A 10,268-nucleotide genomic window follows, 5' to 3' on the forward strand; every position below is an offset into this window, starting at 1 on the left:
AGGACCCTGAACGCTGGCCGTAAAAGCACAGCCAGCAGTCGGGAACCAGTTAAGTTAGTGGTGAAATTTGGTCGACACATTCAGTGTTTATTTATGAAAAACACCAAAATTTGGAGAAAAATTGCAAAAATTAGTATTTTCTTAAATTTAAATGCATCTGCTTGTAAGACAAATAGTAATACCACACAAAATAGCTACTATTTCACATTTCCCATATGTTTACTTTATGTTTGCATAGTTTTTTGCACGTGCTTTTATTTTTCTAGGACGTTACAAGGCTTAGAATTTTAGCAGCAACTTCTCACATTTCCAAGAAAATATCAAAAGCCTTATTTTAGGGACCGGTTCCGTTCTGAACTGGTTTTGAGGGCCTTATATACTATAAACCCCCTATAAATCACCCCATTTTAAAAACTGAACCCCTCAAATTATTCAAAACAGCAGTTAGACCGTTTCTTAACCCTTTAGGCGTTTCACAAGAATTAAAGCAAATTAAAGGTGAAATTTACAAATGTCATTTTTTTTGCAGAAAATCAGTTTTAATCCATTTTTTTCTGTAACACAGAAGGTTTTACCAGAGAAACGCAACTCAATATTTATTGCCCAGATTTTGCAGCTTTTAGAAATATCCCACATGTGGCCCTAGCGTGCTACTGGACGGAAACACCACCCTCAGAAACAAAGGAGCACCTAGTGGATATTGGGGTCTTATTTTTATTAGACTATATTTTAGGCACCATGTCAGGTTTGAAGAGGTCTTGTGGGGCCAAAACAAAGCAAACTCCTCAAAAAAAGACAACATTTGGCAAACTACACCCCTCAAGGAATTTATCAAGGGGCATAGTGAGGATTTTGACCCACAGGTATTTTGCTGAATTTAGTGTAATTAGGCTGTGAAAATGAAAATCTAAGTTTTTTTCTAATAAATTGTTGTTTTAGCTCAGATGTTTTTCATTTTCACAATAGATAAAGAGAAAAAGAAACCCAAAATTTGTAAAGCAAACTCTTCTGAGTATGGCAATACCCCATATGTGGTAATAAATTGCTGTTTGGACCCACGCCAGGGTTCAGGAGGGAAGGAGCGCCATTTGGCTTTTGGAGCTCAAATTTTGCTTGATTGTTTTTGGTTGTAGTTTTTATTGGTACCATTTTGGGGTACATGCGACTTTATGATCACTTTTTGATCACTTTTTATTATACTTTAGAAGGGATGTGACCAAAAAAATTGTTATTCTGGCATTGTTTTTTATTTTATTTTTTTGCGGTGTTCACCGTGCGGGAAAAATAATATTATGGTTTTATAGTTTGGGTTGTTACCAACGCGGTGATACCAAATATGTGTACTTTAACGATTTCATTTTTTTCCCTATAATAAAAGACTTATAGGAAAAAAGGCAGTTTTTAATTTTTGAACTTAGAACTTTAATTTTTACACTTTAGCTGAACTTTTTTTTTTTTGTTCCACTAGGGGACTTGAAGACCTGCACCTATCAACTTTATTCTAATACATTGCACTACCCTTGTAAGCTATTCACTGACAGCAAGCCCATTAAGAATCCGTGCGACCACATCGCAGCGATGCCGATCTGCTGGAAACCACTAAGATGCCGCGATCGCTTTTGATCGCGGCATCTAAGGGGTTAATGGCAGGGTACGGTGCTAGCTCCGTTCCCTGCCGTTATAGCAAGATGGCAGCTGTAACATACAGCTGACACCCTTCGACTCATGGCGCAGGTTCAGCTTCAGAGCCCGCCACCATCTTTCATCTGCGACCAGAAGCCTTTTAAGCCCCACCTCCGAGCGGGGCCTAACAGGTTGCCGTACTTGACAGACATTGTTAGGCCTCCTGTTGCTAACAGCCGATCGGCTAGCGTGGCTACCCAGCTCTTTTAGCCCGGTAACAATGCTGCAATACTGTGTTTGGTCAGTCCCTACTGACTGATCAATCACAGCGATCGTTGGCGGCGCCGCGCTGCGATTGTTCCCCTGATGAGTCACTGTGACTTATCGACTGTCTGTGACTGCCGATGTCACTGTTCTGTCACCATGTCTTTTGACATAGTGACAGAATAGCACCATGACGTAACTGTACTTCATGGTGCCTTAATGCAGGGCAAACTATGACATAAAGTTGCGTCAAGGTGCGTTAAGGGGTTAATATTGTGTAGATGGTGATTGTATGTTCTTCTATGGAATTCATGATCAGACATCCAGAAAATGTCCTTCCCAGTGACCACTGCTTTATGTCATATATCTCATCTGTTCCTCTTATCATCACATTTAGGTCTAGTGCTGCTATAAAGGGGTATTCCGATTCATTGCTGATCTCAAAGTTCACAGCTGTGGGGGAGGGGGCATTATTTATTTCCATGTCCTGGCCCATTTAAGCTGCTATAAGGAAACAATACATACAGTGACCTCTATGTCCACATTACACATTATAGTAGCTGTATGGATCCCAACCAAGTCAAAGACCTATCTACTGCTTGTCCTTAAGACCTCTCCATAGAACATCCAACAGCGGACACTGCATTATGCCGGGAGCTCAGCTTTATTCAGCTGTAGGGTCCTGGGTATTACCCAAATGACGACCCCTCAGTCCACCCCTGTTCGTTCTTCTTCTCATGAGGATTGTCCACTTGTTTTCCTCAGGTGGTGCTGGCATCAGTCCCCGGCCGAAACACCTATATGGCCGTAAAGATGATAACCAAACGGGACAATACAGAAGTAATCATGAGAGAGCGGCGGATACTCCTGGCGGCCCGAGACTGCCCATTCCTATGCCACCTCTATGCCGCACAACAGTCTCGGGAGAGCGCATGCTTTATCACGGAGTATCTGTCCGGTGGCAGCCTGGAGGCTTCGATCAGGATGTGCGGCTGCTTGGACACCGGCAGCGTAAGGTTAGTAAATAACTAATCAGGAGACTGAGGGGAATATACCAATAACGGAACAGAGGAGGGGGATAACAGCTGAGGTCAGGGGTGTAGTCAGGGGAGAGATGGTGGCCACAACCCACTCAGCCTTGGCTAAGGGATTTAGATAAAGGGATAGGACAGAAAACTGAATCTCTTTCTCGGGTGAGGAAAACTTAGCTAGGAGGTCAGATGAAGGACAATGCAGAGAATAGAGATAATACAGGCTGCCATAAACAGCTCCTCTTCTCTGCCACAGACCCCACAGAATCACACATGATATTAGGGAATTGATGAATGAATTTTTGATGACATTGAGACTACAATCTGTTTTTCCCATCAGATTCTACACAGCAGAGATTGTGTGTGGCCTCCAGTTCCTCCATGGACACAACATCGTCCACCGGTAAGCAGAACTTTCCTCTTTTTTTTGTCTTCTTTACATGCTGGAAATAATGCACCCAGCTTTCCTAGGGTCCTGAATGGCTATTCTGTTTAGTCTTGCAGTGACCCATCACCCTCCTCCTGTATCACTGGGCAGATTTCTCATTCTCTTGTCTCATTTCTTTGCAGAGATCTAAAGCCTGATAACATCATGCTGGATGCAGCTGGCCACATCCGAATCATCGACCTGGGGCTCGCCCAAGATGGCGTCACCGCCTCCAATAACATCCGTGGAGTGACGGGAACATTTTATTACATGGCCCCTGAGGTGCTTCTTAGGAAGAGATATGGCCCAGCAGTTGATTGGTGGAGCCTGGGGATTGTGGTGTCCAGAATGTCAACAGGACGCTTCCCCTTTAACAACGGCCCAGACCGGCAAACGGCTTACAAAGCCATCACCACCAAAAAGCCCATATTTCCATCTTGGCTTAACACTGACGTAAAACATCTCGTCAAAAAACTGCTGCATAAGAATCCTAAGAAGCGCCTGGGTGTGCGCGGGAACATCAGAGCGCATCCATGCTTTTCCACCATCGGCTGGGAGGAACTGGAGGAGAGGAGAGCACGGCCGCCATTCACACCATTTGAGCCAGTTCTGGAGAATCACCATCTGCAGTGGCCGGAGAGTAAAAAATCTCTTCGCCCCTTGGCCGGATTCAGCTATATGTCACCAAGCTGGACCGGGTTAGATCCTCCTCCTCTGGAGATAACACTCATCAGATGTTTTTCTTACCTTCTGTTCCTCCTCATTGTCCGTGTCTTCTGCCTCTGTCTCTTCCAATGACTTTGTCTCTGCTGCTTCTTAAATTGATGAGATCCACTGCCCAGAACTTCATGCCTCCTGACCCGCACCTCAAATCTCTGCTGCTGTATCTCGCCTCGGCTGCCCTAGAACATCATCTCTCTCCGTACCATCTACATGCTGCACCTTTGCCATCTTGTTGCTACCCCAGTTGCTTGACTTGGCATCCTCCAATCCCGGGCTGGCATCTGACATCACTCCGGCCTGAAGATCCTCTTCACCCCCAGGAGCGGCCTGTGCTTAGATTCCATCTGTAGAGTTCAGGAACAATAGCCGCATCTTGCAGTCCTGACGATCCTGAGTAGCGGCAAATGTACCTGAGCGGCTATTATCCCTGAACTTACCCCAGCACAGGCCAGGTAAGTAATACACACATCATACATTACACCCACATCACCCACACTTCATAATAAGTACAGACACCCACACTACATGATAAGTATAGACACCCACACGTAGACACATAGTATAGACACTAGCACTATATTATAAGTATAGGCACCCACACTATATGATAAGTATAGGCACACACACTATATGATAAGTATAGACACCCGCACGTAGACACATATTATAGATAGATGAGATATCAGCCTTTGATCCTGGGATTATTCTGATCGCCATATTTGGGGTCAGGAAGGAATTTTCCCCCCTTACTATGAGGACAATTGGCTCATTCCTCACAGGGGGTTTTCGCCTTCCTCTGGATCAACACGGCCTTAATTAGGTTTAGGATAAAAGATTAATAAGTAGGTACACTTATAATATAATATAAATAAAAATAATAAAAAAATAATAATTTTTCAAGTTTACCCCCATATTACACATCAGCCTTTGATCCTGGGATTATTCTGATCGCCATATTTGGGGTCAGGAAGGAATTTTCCCCCCTTAATATGAGGACAATTGGCTCATTCCTCACAGGGGGTTTTCGCCTTCCTCTGGATCAACACGGCCTTAATTAGGTTTAGGATGATAGATTAATAGGTAGCTACACTTATAATATAATATAAAGAAAGAAAAATAATTTAAAAAAGTAATTTTTTTTAAGTTTACCCCCATATTACACATATTACACATCAGCCTTTGATCCTGGGATTATTCTGATCGCCATATTTGGGGTCAGGAAGGAATTTTCCCCCTTATATGAGAATTGGCCCATTCATCACAGGGGTTTTCGCCTTCCTCTGGATCAACACGGCCTTAAATTTACATATATATTTAAAATATTTGACACATACATATACATATTACTTAATAATTCTATTTAAAAAAATCCTAATAATAAAATATACCCCCCTCTTATCTATAAATAAAATCTTTCTTTTACCCCCTACATCTTTGTGCTTGTTTTTATTCCCATTGGTCGTCTATGTAGTAAATGCTGTATAGGCCCCAATGTCTGATTCTCCAGGTTTAAGCCATTTAAAAGGTATAGGTCAGATATAAAACCAAATTTGGTGTGAACAGAGCTTTACAGGGGTTGTCGGCCTTTTACAACTTCCATTTTGTTAGAGGGATCTTGTCATCTGTGGGGAAACCGACTTGCAAGTGTTAATATTTCCTACTGCGCCTCTAAAGGTGGAATGAAGCATTACACAGGTCCAACTAAAATCACAATGTAATACATGGACGTGTCGGATCCTCCTGAACAGGAGATACTGTTTGTAGCCCTTCTCTATTCTGGCTAGTCGATGAGCGTCCTGAACGGAAAACACCTTTCTATTATCTCTAATTCCCTAATAGAGCACTTGAAAATGGGTTATACAATGATAAGAGAGTTTGTTACAATGTATCAGTGCAGGTGAGAACTGGAGTATTTCTCTCATGGAGGATTGCCTAGACTGGATACAATGAATGGGGCACAGTGGAGATTGGTGGATCTGCTACAATGCTGCCCCCTACAGTCAGGACATTCACCTCATGGATGCTTCTACCAGATTCTTCACATCACAGAGAAATGTTCAAGAACAAGGAAAATCCCCTGTAGGCAGGCGCTCACACTGAGATCTTATAGGAATGGTCTATTCTAGAATTTGCTATTTATATGTGATTCTGGGAAAGCAGGATGACAGCCAATATTGCTGCCATTACAGCTCTCACAGGTGGTGTCACCCAACTTTCTAAATCTCCTGAATAGTAAATCTGCCTAGCTGTGTAATGACACGGGGATTCCGCTCCTTCAAGGAGCTAAAGTGGGGCTAGCACATAGCAGAGCGGGGAGATACCTCCCCGCTCTGCTATAGTGGCGTCGCTACAGTAGTAGCAGCCGCAGCAGCAGCAGCTGCTAGCGGCGCCATCGAAGGTGTCGCCGGGCCAGGGCGCTTTTAAAACAAGCAGGGGAAGGGAGCCAGCGCAGCGCTCCCTTCCACCTGCTGTACACCCCGGCCCTGCCACACAGTGTACAGCCATTCGTCCGAATGGCATAAACTCCTCCTTCTCACATGCACTCTGCGCTGTGAGGAGGAGGAGATAGAGCGCAAGCGACGGAAAACCCGGCCGTCACTCGGGACACATTCCGGTGATGGCCGGGTATTACCCGGCCCCATAGACTTCTATGGGAGCCGGGCGGCCGGGCACCCGGCCGAAAATAGAGCATGTCCTATTTTTTGACGGCCGGTTTTCCCGGCCGTCAAAAAATCGGTCGTGTGAATACCCCCATTAGGGGTCTATTATTCCTAATGCAGCCGGGTGCTGGCCGATTTATGAACGGCCGGCACCCGGCCGGGAAAACCTGTCGTGTGAATGAGGCCTTAGAGAACATTGCCTAGACTGGATACAATTGTGTGTACATCTCAACTGAGAGCAGGACGAGCTGTGTAAGGGGATGAAGCCTCTGAATGTAACGTAGTGGTTAGGAATTTAAACATAATGTATATTTATAACGTGATTAAGCTTTAGTTACATGAAATCGGAAAACCCATTTACAAATTCTCTCCAGCCCATCTAGAAATAAAACAAATATAACTAAATTCTTTCATGGATGGGGCCGGTCACAGCTTTATTTAATATCTCAAAATACTGCAGAAGACGCTATCGCTAATTGCTGCAGCGCAGGTCAGTACTACGGGTAATACGTTTATTAGGAGACAGGCAGACTGAAAATCTCATGCCCGCGCAGCGAAAACATTTATAAATTGACCTGCGGTGTGAATTCTTAATCTGCAGAATGTCAATTTATGTTGCGTTTTCGTTGCTTTTCTGTTGCGGGTTTTCGCCCTTTTGAATTCAATAAGAATGTAAAACCCGAAACAAATAGCCAAGTGTTGAGACTTTTGCAGCGGTTTCATGGGCTGTAGTGTAAACCCGGTAGGCCGGACTGCATGTCAATGGAGGAATGCGTCACCATAACTACGGCAGGGGTTAAGTATGAACGTTTTTTTTCCTTAACAAGAAGTTCCGCCCAAAAAACTGCACCACTACATAGTGCGGTATTTCGGATGGAATATTCTGTGGGTTCTAGGTTGGATACGCTGTGTAGTTTTATGTAGCGTATACAACCTGTGGGAACCCGGCCTAAATGATCTCCCACCACTCTGACCACAGCAGCAGTGAGTAGTATAAAAAAATAAAAGTTGCCTCTAAGAGGGGTGAACATGGCTGGGATAAATGATTGTAGTCTGTGTAATCTGTATTCTGCTGTACTCTGCGTATGCTGTAACTGTAGTTCCTTATTACTGTTATCTGTCTTGTTATATTTGTAGAAGAAATATTTTTACTAATGAGTAATTTGACAGATTGTACTGAGCATGCCCAGAAAGCCCAGCATAGCAGACTGAGGAAAGTTCTAGAAAGGTAGGGAGGAGCAGGAGGAGGAGCTCTGTGCTAGAGGAGCAGGAGGAGGAGCTCTGTGCTAGAGGAGCAGGAGGAGGAGCTCTGTGCTAGAGGAGCACGAGGAGGAGCTCTGTGCTAGAGGAGCAGTAGTAGTAGGAGCTCTGTGCTAGAGGAGCAGGAGGAGGAGCTCTGTGCTAGAGGAGCAGGAGGAGGAGCTCTGTGTTAGAGGAGCAGGGGGAGGAGCTCTATGCTAGAGGAGCAGTAGTAGTAGGAGCTCTGTGCTAGAGGAGCAAGAGGAGGAGAAGCTCTGTGCTAGAGGAGCAGGAGGAGGAGCTCTGTGCTAGAGGAGCAGGAGGAGGAGCTCTGTGCTAGAGGAGCAGGAGGAGGAGCTCTGTGCTAGAGGAGAAGGAGCTCTGTGCTAGAGGAGCAGACAAGAGAGGGAAGGGAGAGAGACTGCAGAGAAACTCATGAGAGGAGAGTATAAAGAGAAACTCATGAGAAACTCATGAGAGGAGAGTATAAAGAGAGACTGCAGAGAAACTCATGAGAGGAAAGTCGGGAAAGAGAGCAGAATTTAGAGAAAACTGTGGAGACTGAGACAGCTACAGGAGTGGCTGAGAACTGCTGGGACTGTCCTCACGGATGTGGCAGGTGGGAGCTGAGGAGACGCCTGTGACTGTGATATGTGGAGATTTGCAGAGACTGATATAGTGTCACTGTATAACCCACAGATACTCATTTCATTTCTGAAGTAAAGTTGTGTAAAATCTGCCACCTGTCTGGTTCCTGTGCTCATATATTGTACTGGATGTGCCACCCTTACATGCCCCTTCAATAATGCCGCCCTATGCATCTGTTCACAGGTACCTAATGGCAAATACGGCCCTAGTGGGGATAACACCTCTATGTATTTCTAATTGACACGCTATAAAATGTCAAAAGGTAAAAACTCCGGGGCGTGGCCAGCTATGGGAGAGTGAAGACGTGCTCTCTCCAGCTCCTCTAACAGCGTGTCCAAAATCGGCTGACATCCACTCCCAGATATGGGGAAGAACTCAAAAAAAACAAAGCCAGCAGCCCCTTCATGCCCCTCATCGCCCCAGCGCGATATCGGGGATTATTTTGGGCGACAGCCCCAGATGCAGCTGCGGGCTGCGATGCGGGCCGAGGCCGGTGGTCAAGATGGCCGCCCGACCCCTTCAGCTTCAACGGCCCAGTACTCAGGGGCGACGGAGACGACAGCAGGGCAAATTCACTCACCTTCTGAGGTGCAGCCCTTGATGGTTCCCGGTCCTCTGTCTCCTTCCCGGGCGGTGATAGTTCCTGCGGCACGGCCGACAACGCCTGCCGATCTCCAAGATGGCCGCCGGGACCATGAGGCGAGCGGATACGGGCCTGCTCTGGAGAGCACGGTCCTTCTTTCAGCTGACCCGGAAGAGAGGGGACCAGCACAGAAGGTACCGGACCCAGAGGCACCAGATCCCCGGTCTAGCTGGGAGGCATTGGGGGCCCCTGCAGCGGCGGATGCCGTTCCCCTGCCGCAAGACCATGAGGCCTCTCAAAATGGCTCTCTGGAGGGCCTGCGCATCCCGGGACGACACCCTCCCCCGTCACTGCGCTCATGGCCTGCGGGCCCTCTCCTGCCGAGACCCGATAGCGGCCTACTTCCATCCCCGGGAATGAGAGAGACCACACCTGCCCAGCCTGCAGTTCCGCAATTGGAGGAGCTAGCTAGGAGGCACAGTGAGTACCTAGGCCCTGAGCCTCCCATCACCCAGCCCACCTCACACCCTATGGGACCGACAGCTCCGGTGCTTCCCCTCCCGCCCGGGGACCCTGGGCTGGTGGTGGCCTCTCCCTCGTGGTCCTCTGGCTCCGCATGGCACAGCTTCCCCAATGCCCCAACAACCACAGCCTTGACCCTACCTGTGGGGTCTCCCCAGCACCCTGGGAATATGCCTGCATTACGTGCAAGTGGCCAAGGTCCTCAAGTACACCCACTCCCGTCCCCTGAAGTGGACACGCCAGCCAGTAGTGAATTAAGTTTTACCGACCCGTCGTCTGGATCTATGTGTGAAAATCGGCCGGCGACTCTCTCAGATATCCGCCAGCTTGTTCAATTATTGCCTACTAGGGCTGATATGACTTCCTTTGCCAGACAGATCGTTGAAGAATGCAAGATGGAGTTTACACAGTTTCGTGCTGAACTTTCCTCACTTTCTACGAGGGTGGACACTCTTACGCAGGACCGGGTTGCTGATAATGCCACTATTGCAGATATCCAATCCACTATCCAGCAGCACTCAGCTCAGTTGTTCACTTTGCAGCAGCAC

General features: G+C 46.7%; 1 protein-coding gene across 1 annotated transcript; it reads left to right on the plus strand.

Moving 5' to 3' along the window:
* Nucleotides 1–2,638: 2,638 nt before the first annotated feature.
* Nucleotides 2,639–5,455, plus strand: LOC142656466 (protein kinase C delta type-like). The gene is made up of 3 exons (XM_075831400.1): nucleotides 2,639–2,903; nucleotides 3,259–3,321; nucleotides 3,489–5,455. Exons 1-3 carry the CDS (start codon nucleotides 2,689–2,691, stop codon nucleotides 4,141–4,143), a joined length of 933 nt encoding a protein of 310 aa, XP_075687515.1. The 5' UTR covers nucleotides 2,639–2,688; the 3' UTR covers nucleotides 4,144–5,455.
* Nucleotides 5,456–10,268: the final 4,813 nt, after the last annotated feature.

The sequence above is a fragment of the Rhinoderma darwinii genome, chromosome 6 (genome assembly GCF_050947455.1).
Source record: "Rhinoderma darwinii isolate aRhiDar2 chromosome 6, aRhiDar2.hap1, whole genome shotgun sequence".
NCBI lineage: Eukaryota > Metazoa > Chordata > Amphibia > Anura > Rhinodermatidae > Rhinoderma > Rhinoderma darwinii.

Excerpts from the sequence above, each read along its gene's own strand:
- LOC142656466 (XM_075831400.1), top strand. The coding sequence starts at position 2,689 with ATGGCCGTAAAGATGATAACCAAACGGGACAATACAGAAGTAATCATG. Across the intron at positions 2,904-3,258 it reads TTGGACACCGGCAGCGTAAG|ATTCTACACAGCAGAGATTG; the intron begins GTTAGTAAATAA and ends TTTTCCCATCAG. Across the intron at positions 3,322-3,488 it reads GGACACAACATCGTCCACCG|AGATCTAAAGCCTGATAACA; the intron begins GTAAGCAGAACT and ends ATTTCTTTGCAG.